This window comes from Ixodes scapularis, unplaced genomic scaffold, assembly GCF_016920785.2.
Source record: "Ixodes scapularis isolate PalLabHiFi unplaced genomic scaffold, ASM1692078v2 PGA_scaffold1__304_contigs__length_218370807, whole genome shotgun sequence".
NCBI lineage: Eukaryota > Metazoa > Arthropoda > Arachnida > Ixodida > Ixodidae > Ixodes > Ixodes scapularis.
This window is the reverse complement of record NW_024609846.1, coordinates 74,627,244-74,643,062: the sequence shown is the minus strand read 5'-3', so window position 1 is coordinate 74,643,062 and position 15,819 is coordinate 74,627,244. Positions and strand designations below refer to the sequence as shown.

At 44.5% G+C, this 15,819-nt stretch overlaps 2 protein-coding genes across 2 annotated transcripts; both read left to right on the top strand.

Moving 5' to 3' along the window:
* Positions 1-1,483: 1,483 nt before the first annotated feature.
* Positions 1,484-1,928, top strand: LOC120840193 (glutathione S-transferase class-mu 26 kDa isozyme 7-like). Its single transcript, XM_040210597.2, has 2 exons — positions 1,484-1,521; positions 1,577-1,928. The coding sequence occupies exons 1-2, from the start codon at positions 1,484-1,486 to the stop codon at positions 1,926-1,928; spliced, it is 390 nt and encodes a 129-aa protein (XP_040066531.2).
* Positions 1,929-8,166: 6,238 nt separating this feature from the next.
* Positions 8,167-15,498, top strand: LOC120840192 (endothelin-converting enzyme 1-like). Its single transcript, XM_040210596.2, has 2 exons — positions 8,167-9,009; positions 13,918-15,498. The coding sequence occupies exons 1-2, from the start codon at positions 8,167-8,169 to the stop codon at positions 15,496-15,498; spliced, it is 2,424 nt and encodes an 807-aa protein (XP_040066530.2).
* The last annotated feature ends 321 nt before the right edge of the window (positions 15,499-15,819 follow it).

Sequence of the window (15,819 nt, the reverse complement as noted above, 5' to 3'; positions counted from 1 at the left end):
CAGAGAAATAAAATATAGCGTTTAGATTAATATGAAGAAAAACTGTCTCCGGGAACAATGCGATTGTGATACTTTTCGTCGCGTAGAAACATGACAAAAAGGGAGATTAAAAGCCCGAAAGACAATCTCGAGGATTGAGTATTACAATATGCAATACAATTTTAATTTGTGTTCATTGACATCAGCCTCATATCTTCAAACGTTCAACATTGTTTTAATTACAACACGTTAAAAAAACTTATCATGCTTGAAACAGCGGTAAAAGCTAAAAAAACCTAACGAATCTTATGTTTTGTGTATAGAAGAAATTACGAAACCGATATAGCTAACCTCGCTTCTACTAAAAAAAATAAAGAAGGCACAAGCAAACGATAAAAATCGTTGAACTATGATACGTTTGCTAGTCGCTCACCTTGAGTTCCTTAAAGTATTTTTATTAAAATAGTGTTTGCTTTCGGAATTATTTTTCATATTTGTGCGCAAGCGTAGAATAAGGTTGGTGATGCATTTCCTGCTTATTGTATTGACCCTTTTCATTTTTATATTAATCCGGAGGGGAGGCCGATGCAAAAGTGGCAAAGCCCAACGAAGTCTCTTGTAAGGATTTGTGCGGATTTGAAAATATAAAACAAATATACTTTTGTGTAGAATCACACAGAAAGTCCCCACTTATCTCCAATGACATTAAAGAAGATGTCTACTTCATAATTTGCGTAGCAACGTAGATATTTAAAAATATTTTAGGCATATGACAGTGCCAGTTCTTATAATCGGGATAAAGTTAAGAATCGGTGTATGCGCTAACGCGTTAGAACTAACGGCGCTACCGGTAGAGCGTTTTACTTTTTCACGGTAACCCAATGACATACTCGTAACACTTTTCAAAACAGTAAAGTGTGCCGTACTTACGTTACTAATTGCAAGTGACGGCTAACGAAATTACGTCACTCGTTACATATTCTTCCCCAGATTAAAAAAAAAAACAAAAACGTTAACGTTTTTTTTTTTGCAAGTAATATTTGCAAGTAACATTTTGCAAGTAGTATTTGCAAGTAACGAGTAACGTATTTCGTTACTTTTTATCGGTAAAGCCCGAAAGACTGTTAAGAATGAAGTAGAAGCTCTATCTTGAGCTCGAGCTTTCTACCTTCAATCGCAGTTCGGCGTCTGGCGAGTCAATGTACGACGGAAGCAAACGAGAGCGTGCTGAAGGCCGGGTTTCTACTGAGTTCATATCGAGACACTGACTATAGTCTCTGGCAGCATCAAAAACGCTGGAGGTGGCTTATTATCTTCTCTCTCCTTGCTTTCTCATTTGCTCCTCTGTGTACTTACCTGGTAATGTCGCATTTTCATTGGCTCCGAAGCATGAATAGGCTGCGCGGGAGTCGTCACGTCCAGTTTTTGTTAAGCTGTCAGTGGCTGTATATAGTTTTACTGAAAGCAGATATAAAAAGGCAACGTCTAACAGCCAAAAATTAAGATGCAGAAAGGAAGTATGATTTATTTGGACTTTAAATGGTGGGTCTAGCAGAAAACTATGCTGTTAACATTCTCGTTACAACCATTCCCACAGGTCGGTCCAGGAAGCCGCTCAGCTTAAAGACTTGGAGCAGTGGGCTCAGGAGCTGTCGACCAACCTGGCCATCGCCATCACCACAAATCCTGCTTCTGGATGCTTGTTGAACAACTACAGGAAGAACATGGGAAGCATGCTGGAACCCTGGGCGGAGTACTTGGAAGGACGACAGTGGGTCCTCGGGACCAGGCTCACATACGTCGACTTCCTGCTCTACGAGGCAATGAACTGGCATCATGAATTGAGTCCTGATGCCTTCCTTAACCACACCGTTCTAATGGAGTACTGCGAGAGATTCAGAGAATATCCGTACCGCAAGAAACAATCCCCTCACAGACACTGGAGATGACAAATTGACGAGTCATAGGAAGGGCCCGGCATCCGCCTGGTGAATTAATAGAACTGAAAATTTTATATATCTTACGTCGTATAGGTTTGGAACTCAATCGCGGGGTTGATACTATTTTAATTTTGAACTATAACTTAACACGGCATTTCGCTAAAGTCTTATGTTTTTGTGCTTGACAGGTTTACCGTAAAAGTTATACATATTTTTAATGTTCAATAAAGCACTACACTTCAAACGCAATCCCACGTGGAATAGTTTTAAGTAACAAAGATGTTTTATCCTTTCCGTCAGGAGAAGCTATGTCCCATTACTCACATGCAACTTGATTTTAATGACATGTTCGACTCTCTGGATATTTTTGCTAATTACGAACATTTTAAACCTGAGGTTGAGTCATTCTTGTATACCAGGGATGGGCAGTATTTCAAATACTTCGTGTATTTTGGATTTGTATTTAATTACAAATTGGGTAATGTATTTGACGTGTGTATTTAGATACTAAAACGTAGGTATTTCAAATACAATTGTAATTCAATACAATTTTGTGGGCGAAAATACATCTTGTTTTTATGCATCTGGTTGTAAGATATAGTCTCCATCCTTTATTCGGCCATGGGGCTTTTTTTTCTTTTTCTCCTCCGGCTTTATTTCAAAGACGCTGTCTAGAGCAGGAAGAAAACTACGTTCTGCGCCGAATGCAGTCTCTCTCAATCAAGCACGAGCGTTTAGTGACTTTGTGATTACGGTGCTAGTCCAGGGCAAGAAAAGTGACGAAATCGATGTTCACAGGCAGATTGGCTAAATAAGTGCCTGTGACAACTGTGATGTTTTCCAGCCTGATTTCCATCCATATTTTTGCCTGCAACATTCTAAATGCGCGGGTAGTCCAGATTTTCGTAACTGGTGTGAGTTGCAACAATAAAAAATTCTCTAGCAAGTGCTGCACGTCTTGGTCGTCTCGATTCTTTGTTGGTCTATACCAAAATGTAATCGACAAAAAAAGCTGCTTGAAGCTCTGTACTTTTTTCACCTATTAAGTCCAAGCTGATTACATTTATTTTTGATTATATTCCTATTACGTTATTAGCGCCTCGCACACTACCTCCCGAGTGTGCGATGCAAAATTAAAATGAGATAACTAGAAACCCGTTGCAGCTGCCCTGAAGTCGCTGACGCAAATTTTGAGGAATGCAGTTGGAAACGTATTTGGAGGAGACCAAATACATTTTGTTGTATTTGTATCTTGTACTTAAATGCTTTTTTAGAAATTTAATTAGATTTGTAGTTAAATATATTTTTGATGAAGCATTTTGTATTTGTATTTCGATAAATATTTGCATGTATTTTGCCCATCCCTGTTGTATACTATACATAGCTACCATATCGTTTTAAACCTTTTTTATAAGATTGTAGGCGTGGGTGTATGCATGTTCTTATGAATGCATAACTGTTAGTGAGCATGCTATATGTTGTACTTAAGTGCCTTATATAAAAATGGGGGTCATCTTGAGACACAAAAAATAAGCAAAAAAAATTACACAAGAAAGTAGATAGAATTGAGGAAAGTGTCCTTTTCCGAAGAGAGCGTTCGCCACCGCGGCATCTGAAGACAAGCTAGGGACGGCGAGTGGAAAGTCTGACCTTCCTAGCCCAAAATATAGATCAGGGTTCAAACTAGTTATAAGGGAGGGGTCAAAAAAGTTCTCATGTGCAAATTCCATTCAGGAAGCCAGCCGGTCGTGGGCAGTACGCCTTCTCCTCGGGCGGCGTCGGAGCAACGTTGGGTCGGAGTGCCTTGCTAGGCCTAGCGTTCCTCACTAGTCCTTAGCGGTCGCTTGGTCGTTGGAATCCTTGTAGCTTTTTCCGGTATCCGTCCTTTCAGTGTTTGTCTCCGGGGCTTTCAGTTTTAAGTACTTTTTTTTCTTGCAGCTTGAAGTCGGGACGCGCGCGGGGGGCACATAGAAATTCCCGTCGCGACTACGTATAAGCGAACGATGTTGCTGGCCATTTGGATAGGATTGTAAAAAATGCGTAACCCTCTCGAGCTGTCGTAGGATTTCATCGTGGCTTACGGAAAACTTACAATTTCTGTTCGTGAATACGAACTCTTCTGTTTTGTCGTACGCACCTTTTTTTTTTTTTTTTTTTTTGTCGTAGATTGTTTCGATAATAAGCTATGTTACATGTTGCGAGCAAAATGTTTCTCGAAAATGGACGCAAATTCATGGTTTTGGCAATTCGAGCTCGCCGAAGAATCACAAATCCTGACAACATTCTTACACCTTTCGGAAGATACAAGTTTAAGCGACTGCCGTTTATAATCACATCTGCTCCAGAGTTTTACCAACGCAAGATAAGTCACGTCCTGATTGACATCGAAGGAAACGTATGTAATATGAACGACATTCTCGTGTATGGGTAGTTAGACAGGAATACGGTAAGCGACTTCGAGCTGTCTTATTCCGTCTTCAACAAACAGGCATAACGTTGAACGTGAACAGAAGTCAGTTTGGAGTCACGCGCATCAAGTTCTTGGGACATATCATTGACTAAGGAATTCACTCTGACGAAGCAAAGGTGGAAGCTGTCAAAGAAATGAAGACACCTTTGAACGTCAAGTGTCATATGCGCTGACCACACTTCTTAGCTCTAAAAATCACTGGAGCTGTGGAGAAGACCAACAGCGATCTTTCGTAAAGTTGAAACTGGCAATCACCTCAAGTCCAGTACTAGCTTTATTCGGACCCAAGAAGCCAGCTGTGCTGTGCACTGATGCGCCATCTTTCGGAATTCGGGCGGTACTTCGCCAGGAAAAAGAAAATGGACAGTATAAACCTGTAGCTTATGCGTCGCGGACAATGAGCGAGGCAGAGAGGCGCTGCGCCCAGATAGAAAAAGAAGGGCTAGCTGTAGTATGGGGTTGCGAGAGATTTCGGGACATCATCACGGGTATGAAAATTATGATTAAGACAGATCATAAGCCCCTGGTTCCGATATTGACATCACAGCGCTTGGAGGACATCACACGAAGACTCCAACGCATGAAGCTCAGAATGATGAGGTACTCGTACGAGACTAGACACATCCCACGCAAATATCTGGTGACTACAGATACGCTCTCAAGAAACCCACCAAAGTCGGACCCAGGCAAACGAATGTAAGGCAAAATAGCAGCCTATGTAAAAGGTATTACTCTCAGTCTACCAGCATCACCAAATAGACTAAAACAAATTCAAGAAAAGCAAGTAAGTGATGACACCTGCCAGCTGCTAAGGAACTGCAGCATGCATGGCTGACCCTCAAAAAGCTCTGTGGACACCAAATGTGTGCATTACTGACAACACAGAAGCGAGATTGCCGTTGAAGGAAACTCCGTATGAGAAGGCCCAGTATCATCATTCCATTCTTATTACAAAAAGAGATACTGGAGAGTATACATGAAGGTCATTAAGGTACCACCAGGTGTCGAGCTCGAGCGAAAGAGTCTGTCTAGTGGCCACGACTGTCTACACAAATAGAAGCGTATGTGAGACAATGCACACGCTGCATTCAGGAGAGAAGCAATCGCCCTGAACCTCTCATCCCTACTATATTTTCAGACAGACCTTGGCAGCGTGTCGGGATGGATCTCTTCTACTTGCAACTGAAGTGGTATCTACTTCTTACGGACTACTACTCAAGGTACCCAGTGGTGACTCCTTTGAGCAGTTTGTCAGCGAGCTCAGTAATTAATTACCTGAAGTCCATGTTCGCAGGGCATGGTACACCAGAGATTATGCACAGTGACAACGGACCTCAGTTTCAACGACTGGTGAACTCCAAGTTTACACAGTTTGCGCGAGAGTTGAAGTTTCATCATCTTACATCCATCCCTAAGTTTTCGCAGAGCAACGGGTTCGTGAAAGCTGGCGTGAAGATAATTAAGGTCAGCTGAAAAAAAACTGATGATGCCTATCGGGCACTGCAGGCATACCGAGCAACGCCACTGGGGAATGGCTTGAGCCCTGCAGAACTTCTGATGGGACGCCGCATTGGCCCGTCCCTTCCAGTAGCAAACCACCTTCTGGAGCCAAAAACTCCCGATCACACAGAGCTCCGGGAATGGGAGTAAAAGGACAAACACAGAAAACCAACTTCTACAAGAGACACGATGCACGCCCCTTGAAGCCAATTGAGGAAGGGGAAAAAGTGTGGATCACTGACCAGAAGACCGACGGACTCGTGAAGAGAACTGCAGGACCGCCCAGGTCCTAGATAGTAAAGACGCCAAGAGGGGAAGTGTGACGGTACAGATTCCTCTTAATTCCAATGGAAATACCCATAGGGAACGCACGAGCAGCTGACGAGACCGTTCGCAATCAAGCATTGTCGTGCCCGGTGCCGTCGACTTCCCAACTTCCAGTCACAAGAAGCGGATGCGTAGTTTAGCCCGTCCAAAGACTGAACCTGTAGATACAAAAGAAAAGCCGGAAAAATAAAGAGGGGAAGATGTGGTATAAGCCCTGGGGCTTAGAAGAAGGAGGAGTTACTTAGTTAACATGGACGGCTGTGCTTTCTTTCCTCGCCGACTACGAATACCACATTTACTGAAACCGACCTACACGGTTTTCACTTTATGGTGGTGTTATATACAGTCCTTACATGCAGGCCAACCATGCTGCCGGTGTACGGCCCGACTTTCACTGCTCCCTTCTTCCTCATCGTTTCTAGGACTAAACTTCGTCGTCCTCTTTCGAACTTAAAAGAAAATTTCAACGAGGCTTGACTTTACTTTCGACAGCCAAACATTTAGAAACTTTTCAAACAAGGGTCAATTTAGTTTTAGCTTACCCAATATATGCACCGCGAGCTACAAAAAGTGTTTCTTAAGCTCAGATGTATGCCGCGCTGCGTCTCAAAACCCGGTAGCGCGCGTTCTTGGGTCCCCCAGTGGGTCCCCCCTTTTCGGGAACTTTTCTACGAAAGCCACTTATATTCACTACAACCAGTGGGTGACACCAGCTACCACACCATAATGAGACACGGAGCTGTCATTCATCGAGCCCTCGTCTACGAGTATTGAGTTGGTCAAGCTTTCGTCAAACGTGACTAGGCACTTGTATGCACCTAGGGAAGGGCGGTTAACCTTTTACTGCAGTTAAAGTTAACCGGCTTCGGGCAAAACGGACCCTGATGCGCAAGTGCTAATTGCATCTCTAACATTTACTGTAAGTGATGATGTCGCAGCTGCGTGGATCCTGACCTCCCAAGTAACTAAAATGCGCTAGCTACCGATATATTGTTGGTGACAAATGGAATTGCTGCATAATTTTCCTGATTCAGATTGAATCGAAGAGTAATGAGAGGTGAACGTTCTGGCATAACCAAGACATAAAAAAAAAACATTTCCACGTGGTGAATGATGTTGATTGGGGCAAAGCTCTGGTAGTGCTTGCCTGCGTACACGCTGAGCCGCAGCATGCCGAGCCTTTCGTTCGTTTCCATCCATGTCACGCTGCGGTCAAATGCTCAAATGCGTATATAACCAAGCTCCATACCACACATTCTCTTTCTGACATGGATGAAAACGAACGAAAGGCTCGGCATGCTGCGGCTCACCGTATACGCAGACAAGCGCCACCAGAGCTTCGCCCCAATCAACATCATTCACCACGTGGAGATGCGTTTTTTTTTTTTTGTTTTTTTTTTTCTCTACACGAGCAGAGGAGCACGTGAGCGCGTAAGCTCACGAGCAGGAGCACGAGCCCCCGATGCCGGGCATCGGGCGGACATTGTAAAATGTCCGCCCGATGTCCGCCCAAAAAGACATTGTAAAACGTTGTTGAAATTGTAATGCGCTCGTTGGCGGCGCGATAAAAACAAGCTCAAGTTTTTTTGTTTCTTTTTGTAGTGTAATACTAGAGTAATGCATGGCTTGCACGTAACGACATCGCATTCTGCTGGTGGTACTTTCTAGTTCTTCAAAAAAAAAAAAGACATGATGGCGTGAAATTTACGCTACAGAATGTAACACGCTCGGTATCAAGGCCTTCGCAATGGCTGTTAATGCGACATCAGTGCAAGAGTATGGTGTGCACGAGCCAAAAAAAAAAAAAAGAAATGCAGCTGCGCACTTGCCTCAGCTTCACGGCTCGAGTGCCATCTCGAGCTCTGCTTCCAATAGGCCCTGCTGGCCCTGCAGGCTAATCAGTCGATCTGTCCGGCTAGGTTTACATCAGCCACGTCGAACCTCAACGGCATGACTCGGGCAGGCCGCCCCGGCGTTCACAGTCCCAGCCCGACCACGGACAGCAGCAACTACAGCACCGCGAGCGAAGAGAATAGCTCCACGAGTAGCTCGGAAAGTGAAACCTACGTGGCGGAATCGCGACAAGTTGTCACCGACCTTGCAATAAGCGAAAACCCTCCCATAACCAACGACGTGCTCGTCACCAAGTGCATTTGCAGTCCGGCTACACTCTGCTGGGAAGCCACTATATTTCTTTTCGCCTTCTTGCTCGCAGCAGCCGTCATTAGCACATTTGTCTGGGCGTCGGCTCCGGAAACACCGTCGCTGATAGTGTCGCTTCTGTCTTTAGGCCCGAGATCAAAATCCAGCGATGTAGACTTGTCTTCCACAGCGGAAGAAGCCGCGGATGTTGCCATCCCTTGGGGACCCTGCGTGTCGGCCGCTTGTCTGGAGCAGTCCCGTATTGTTCTGCGACAGCTTAACAGCTCAGTGGACCCCTGCGACGACTTCTACGAGCACGTCTGTCGCAACTGGATTGAGGCTCATCCGCTGAAACCCGGTCAGGAGAGCCTGTCTACCGATGATATCATGGAAGAGACCTACGGGAATATGCTCGTCGCGGCTATCAAAGACAAGCGCACGGAATACGCGGAGCTGCGCTTCCTGTTCCGCGAGTGTCTCTCTCCGAGGCCGCGGGTTTACCACGACCTGCTGGATCTCTTCAGGGAATCGCTTGGCGTCGCTCAACTGAACGCAACGTGGGAGAAGTACGTCTCGTCCACTCAGCTCTCGGTCATCCTTGGTACGGCGAATCGACTCCTGGGCATTGACGCTGTCTTCAAAATCTCGAAGGTGGGAATAAAATCTCGCATTTCTACAAATATAGTAGGAATATTTTAATCCATTACGAATTCCTAAACTACAATAGAACATAATTTGTTTCTGCATAGAAAACGTGACAAATCAATTGAACGATGAAACCGGGCTACTGAGCCCGCCATAAAGGCATAGCAAAGTAACTAAAGGCCACGCTCATCACCACGGCAGCACGTCGATCACCTGTTGCTGGTAGTTGGACAGGGAGGGAAATTGCTCTGGCCTGCTTTCCCTGCAGAAGTGTTGTAAGTTGGGCGAGTTGGTATGATGACATGTTGAACAGAACAGCGCACACAAAGACAAGAACAGAGAAAAGGAACATGCAGGACACACAAGCGCTTGTGTGTCCTGCATGTTCCTTTTCTCTGTCCTTGTCTTTGCACGCGCTGTTCTGTTCAACCTGCTTTCCCTGTCAGCTTCCTTTAAGTCAAAACAGTTTTTTACTCACAGGGACAACGTATATAATTCATTATTTGCAGTTTTTGTTATAAAAGTAGAACACATTTTATTTTACTTTTAGGTGTTGTTAATTAGCTCAACGAGAATCCAAAGCGTATAGGCCTACTGACATGCTTTGCATCTTTTACAATTTTTTCAATATATATATTGAAATATTTAATATATTTTTCATTTCGTTTTCTATATATATATATATATATATATATATATATATATATATATATATATATAAGCCAAAGATGGGGCGTACTGTCGGAGTAACTAATTCGATGTTTATTACGACGTTTCGAGCGGGGACCGCTCTTCATCAAATAACGAGTGCACAGACCGTTATTGTTGATATACTCCTAAGAAGAAATATATATATATATATACAAGAACATATGCATACGAATAAACCCTACTTAATTCAATGAACCAAAGAATCAAAGTTTTACGAACCCGCCGAAAGCCAAAAGAAGGAACCAGGATTTGAACTCTGTGTCTCCCAATGTCCAGTCGGGTGTGCTGACCACTACACCGCTACACCACTCCACCTTGGCTTTCTGGTGTTTCCTATCTGTCTTATTAATGCACAAGAAACGAAATGTATACAATCAGAGGTGTTCTGGAAGCACAAGCCGCCGTGTGGAACGCTGTACGACGCTTGTTGTCAAGTGGTACATGCTCGTTGTACTCCAGAAATCCTTCCACTATTTGTCTCGTCACGTGTACATGTATTATTCTTTTTGTTTATGAGCTTTTAGAAACACGGAGTCATCATCATCTTTGAGAGTCAAAGCCACGTTATAGAATACACATCACGGGCACTTTTTGATTATCGTACGTGGTCTCCGAGGAGGAAATAAACGAACATATGCAGATGAAGATATATATATATATATATAATATATATATATATTATATATATATATATATATACATTTTTATATACATATATATAAAAATGGCTCCGCCGTTTTTTGGCTTTCGGCGGGTTCCTGAAAACTTCAATTCTTTGATTCATTGGGTTAATTATGGTTCATTCATCTGCACATATTCGTTTATATATATATATATATATATATATATATATAATATATATATATATATATATATATATATATATATATATATATATATATATATATATATATATATATATATATATATATAACTGAGAAGAAAAAAACCCTTAGTGAAAACAGCAACAACGGAAGATTTAATCTTGGACGTTTCGGCCGGAGTCCGGCCTTCGTCAGGAAGCCTATATATAAGCATATATACCCACGCCTTCGGTCTCCCGCCACCATGCCCGTTGTATATATATATATATATATATATATATATATATATATTGAAAACGAACAGGGAAGGGAGTGAATATTCAATTAATTTCATCAGCGTTAGGGGAATGGAACAGGAAAGGGAGCCTGCGAAAAATTCGGCCAGGAGCGGGGATCGAACCCGCAACCCGCCTATCCGGGGCGGCGGCTTGACCAAATAGACCATCTCTGTTCTTCTTTCCTTTTTTTTATATTAGAAAATCTTGACCTCTGGTTTCGGCGTACTCAATTTTTGACCGGCTCTCCGTTTTTTCCTGTCAGTTTCGAATTCGCTTAACTGGGTAGACGACAGCCGTTGCTGATTTAAAGCCCATGGTAGTTCCGAGTAGCGGCAGTGACGTGGCACGTCATTTCAGCTTGCAAATGTCGAAAAGGGCCCGTCTTCCAAGGTATTTGGGACACCACTCCTCCCCATGGGGACAGACTGCACCGTATAAACATTGTGAGTGAGGGACGATTGACAAGTGCAGCCGTAGTAATATTAAAAACGAAGAAGGGAGAGAGTGATAATTAAATTTATACCATCAAAGTTAGGGACAGGGAAAGCGGAAGAGGGCAGCCGAAAAATTGGGCCAGGAACGGGCCCCGCTCTAGGCCCAATTTTTCGCCGATTTGATGTGTGAACTTATTTTTTTTTTTTTATAAATGGCCACAGCCAGCACCCTTCCGCATACCCTGTAGCTGCTAACTACATCAATACTTAAAATTCCACAGACTGGAAATATTTGTGGACTGTAAATCATCTCTAAACGCTGTGTTACATATAAAAAAAAAATATGAAAGACGTTCACAATTTCCCGTAATGCCGAATTAGAGCGCAGCTTTTGAGGAGGAGGTGGAGACGGTACGGAGAGGAAAGTATTCCCCTCGCCCTCCTCCGTACACTCTCTTCCTCCCCTCTTCCTCCTCTCCTTATCCTCCCCCTTCCCCCGTCCATCCTTCCTCCTCTCTATCTCCTCCTCTCCCTCCCTCGAGACGTCACGCGTGACCCTCGTGACGACACTCGTGAAGGCCTCGTGATGGTCGTGACCCTCGTGGTGAGCTTCAGGAGTGACCTTCGTGACGTGGCTCGTGACCCTCGTGGTGAGCTTCACGAGTAACCTTCGTGAAGTCGCTCGTGACCCTCGTGACGTCACGTGTGACGTTATGTGGGACATCATTATGAGAAACGTTCCGTAATGCAACCCTGCGGTTACGCCGACGGCGACGCCGCTCAAGCCGGAAACGGGCTACTAAGAGCTGCAGTCTAAAAAGATGGTCCGAATTCTTAATTGAGCCATGATGTTGTAACATTTCACGTTCAATTGGAATGCTGCGCAAATTAAGGGAATTACTACCAAACTGCCTCAAACTAAACCTGTACTACGCTCTTGTATATTGTTGGTTACAATATTGTCCTTTAGTGTGGGGCACAACAACGAAAACAAACACTGAGAAAATATTCATTTTACAAAAGAAGGCTGTAAGAATTATTGACAACTTAGGCTACATCGAACATACAGCACCCTCATTCGAAAAATACAAGTTTTTACCAATAGAACATGTTCTCGCTCACAAATTGGCGATCATAGTTTTTGATCAGATCAAGCACGATGAGACACATTTCCTTGGTACTTATCTTCATAAACCTGCGGAATACGATCTCAGGAGTACCAATCATACAGAACCAAATGTTAGAACTAACTATGGAACTAAAAAAAACTAGATTACCAAATTCCTAACATACTAAATAAACACCCAACAATCGTACAAATAGCACAGCCGTGTAGAACAATCCACGCGTTCAGGAAAAGTCAACATATTTCATTGAAGCTGATCGCCTACCTTAGATTATTGTAAAAAATTGAAACTTCTATGTGCTCCTATTGCAAATATAGTGCCTTCATTATGTCTTTCATTGTGTTACGAGGTGTTGTGATGTGTTAATGCCAGACGTGCGCTGAAGGATTTGGTTGATAATGACGATGTTAATGTCAATGAATACAGTTTTCTCTTCTTTTTCTTTCATAATTTCTTCTTTTTTTTTTTTTTGGGGGGGGGGGGTTTGTGACGCATTGCTTTTGTTCATATGTTTATATGGATGATATTGATCGCAATGGTTTACTGATGCCTATGTTTATTTCAATCTTGTTGCTAAATTATTGAATGCTGTTTCTGTTGACTGCTATGGAAGGGGGGGGGGGGGGGGGCGGGGGGAGGGCTGGCGGCCTCGTCGGAGGGCTTTTTTGCCTTCTTTTGCTGCAGCCCCCCAGAAATATGTATGGCACATGTATGTCTGAAATAAAGTATTCTATTATATTCTACAACGTTCCCACAACCACGACGTGATACGTTTAGCATCACGTCGATGCGTTTAGCATCACGTGGGCGACGATCACACAACGTGATGCGTTTAGGCACCGACAGCAAAGTCGTGATGTGTTTTCCCGCCAAATTAAGCGTGCAGACAAAATGGGTGCATAGATCACGTGACGTAAATTTTTCCGCTAAATTTAGCGGGGAACCTGTATATGTTTGCAGAGCCCGTGACGTCAGCTCATGTGACATCTTTTTCCCCCAATTTTAGCGGAGGAACTGGTTAATAGATAGGTCAGCTGACGCAATTTTTTATGCTGAATTTAGCGGGGAACCTGTATTTGCCTGTAGGGCCCGTGACGCCGGTCACGTGACATCAATTTTTCCGCCCAATTTAGCGGGAAAACTGAAGGGGGGCAAACGTCACGTGACGTCAATGTTTCCGCGAAATATAGTGGGAACCTGAATTTGTGCATAGGTCACGTGACGTAAGTTTTCGGCTAAATTTAGCGGGGATCCTGAATTTATCTAAGTCCCGTGACGTCACGTCACGCGACATCAATTTGTCGTTAAACTTAGCGGGGAAACGGAATTCGTTCACGCTCACGCCATCACGAACCCGGAGGATGGGCTAGTGACAGCTGTCACTCTGAAAAAATCGGGGTTCGGTTTTCGAAAAACGTACTACACTCGGGGACAACTTTATGTGGCTATGCGGTCGAAGGTACGGGAGCGCGTGCTTGAGCTCCGATTAAAGCTGGGTACGAGCCAGTCCGGTTTGTGTTATCGTATCTTTTAATTTTAGATGTTCTTTTTCATTTCATGGTTGAAGATGGAAGCGATGAAGAATGGCACGCTCATAGTAGTGCAAGAGCCATCAACCCTTCTCGTTCGTACCCGGCAGGACCACGCCCTCCAAAGAGGGTCAATACAGTACCTGGATCCGCTACTCGCTTACTTTCGACACAGCTTCCGCACGGACATCTTTGCCGTGGAGCAGCGCCTGGCCAACTACTTCCGACACTACGGGGACCAGGACTTCGACGGCTGTTCTTCTCTCATGGTGTCCCAACTTCCAGTTATGATGCGGATCGAATGGTTACCCCTCTTACGTGCTGTCCTGGACGAGCCCAACCTTCCACCTTCCACGCCGGTCAAACTGGCATCTCCCGAATACCTGTTTGGCTTAGCAGTTGACGACGCCCTACCGCCGCCGATCGACCTGATCAATTACGTGCTCTTCCGCATCGCCGCTCTCCTGCTTCCTCTTAACGAAGACTCTAAAGTGAGAGCGAACTTAGGGTCGGTCGCCTATACCACCTTCCCAGTGATGAACTACGCTCAGCGGCAAAGCAAGGTCTGCCTGCGTATGTTGAACCGCTTCGAGCCCAATCTTCCGCTACTCTTATCCAAGGGCTTCTCGGAAAGTGTACTTGGAGGACGTGCCTTTATCCAGTGGCTTATGTCCTTACTTCGCCAGGCCTTTCGAGCCCACGTACTCGGCTTGCGGTTCTTCAACAACGCTCTACGAGGCCGCCTGGTAACTGGACTTGACACGATTTCCTGGGAACCGCTCGTACCTGCGATACTGATCAACCAGACGTTCCTCACGCGACACGTGACCCAGGCTTACCCGGCGCACATCCCTTCCGTTTCCGCCACATTTTATCGGTGGCTAACCCTGTCCTCAAGAAAGTGGTCACCGTTGCTTTGGAAAGAAAGCAACGGTAAAGGCGGCTTTCTCAGCAGCCGTCCACGGCTTTCTTACCCATACAGGACACTCGAAATACCGCCGTCTACGTTTAGTCTTAACTTGTACAACGAAAGCATCACGGGAGCGCTCCAAATAGCAAGAATTGGGCCGAAGATTTTCGGTGAACTTTTCGCAACAATCCGCGATTGGACACACGTCTACGACCAGGGCCGGCGAAACAAGCGCAAGTTTTTGCGCGCGTTCGAAGCTTCTCGCGACTGCGTAGGACGCGACTACAAGAGAATGTCTTGGCTGCGCAAAACAGTGGTCACTCTCATCAACGCGACCTCTCGACCTTGGCAGGACCTCTGGGATACCATGGCCGTACCGCTGGCCTTTGATGCTTTTCTTCAGTACCTTAGAAAGACAGACACGCTGCTTCGAATGGGAGCCAGAAACGGAGACGTGCTCGACGCACCTAGGCTGTTTTTTGTCTACTACGCAGCCAGCCTGTGCGAGAACGCGACACCACGCTTCCTCAGCTGGATGTCCGATGGTGGTGTTAGGAGCCCCGCCTGGTACAGGGTCAACGGTCCGCTTAGGAACATGCCTGAATTTGCGAATGCATTCCGCTGTAGGGCAAAGTCCTTCATGAACCCTACTCGTAAGTGCCCCTTCACCGGCCTCAAGTAAGGAGATCTCGGTGTCCAAAGTAGCTGCACCTGTGCAATAATATGCTTTATTTCAGACAGCTAGGTTCCTAACTATTAGAAAAAGAACATGGTCGACTTTTTTTGTGTGTGGTGCACCTAGTAACAACATCATGCGGGGGAATAATCACTCTTTGCACATCTTTTTCAATATGTTTTGTTCCCCCGAGAACAATAAAAACTACACAATTCAATATTTAAAAAAAAATTATAGTCGAAATGTAAGCAATCGATACTATTATTATTAATAGTAGAAGCTGTTTCGGCTTCCGTTTTCTCATAAAAATTGGTAGGGGGAGCTGAC

Excerpts from the sequence above, each read along its gene's own strand:
- LOC120840193 (XM_040210597.2), top strand. The coding sequence starts at position 1,484 with ATGCAGAAAGGAAGTATGATTTATTTGGACTTTAAATG. Across the intron at positions 1,522-1,576 it reads ATTTATTTGGACTTTAAATG|GTCGGTCCAGGAAGCCGCTC; the intron begins GTGGGTCTAGCA and ends CCATTCCCACAG.
- LOC120840192 (XM_040210596.2), top strand. The coding sequence starts at position 8,167 with ATGACTCGGGCAGGCCGCCCCGGCGTTCACAGTCCCAGCCCGACCACG. Across the intron at positions 9,010-13,917 it reads CTGTCTTCAAAATCTCGAAG|ATGTTCTTTTTCATTTCATG; the intron begins GTGGGAATAAAA and ends TTTTAATTTTAG.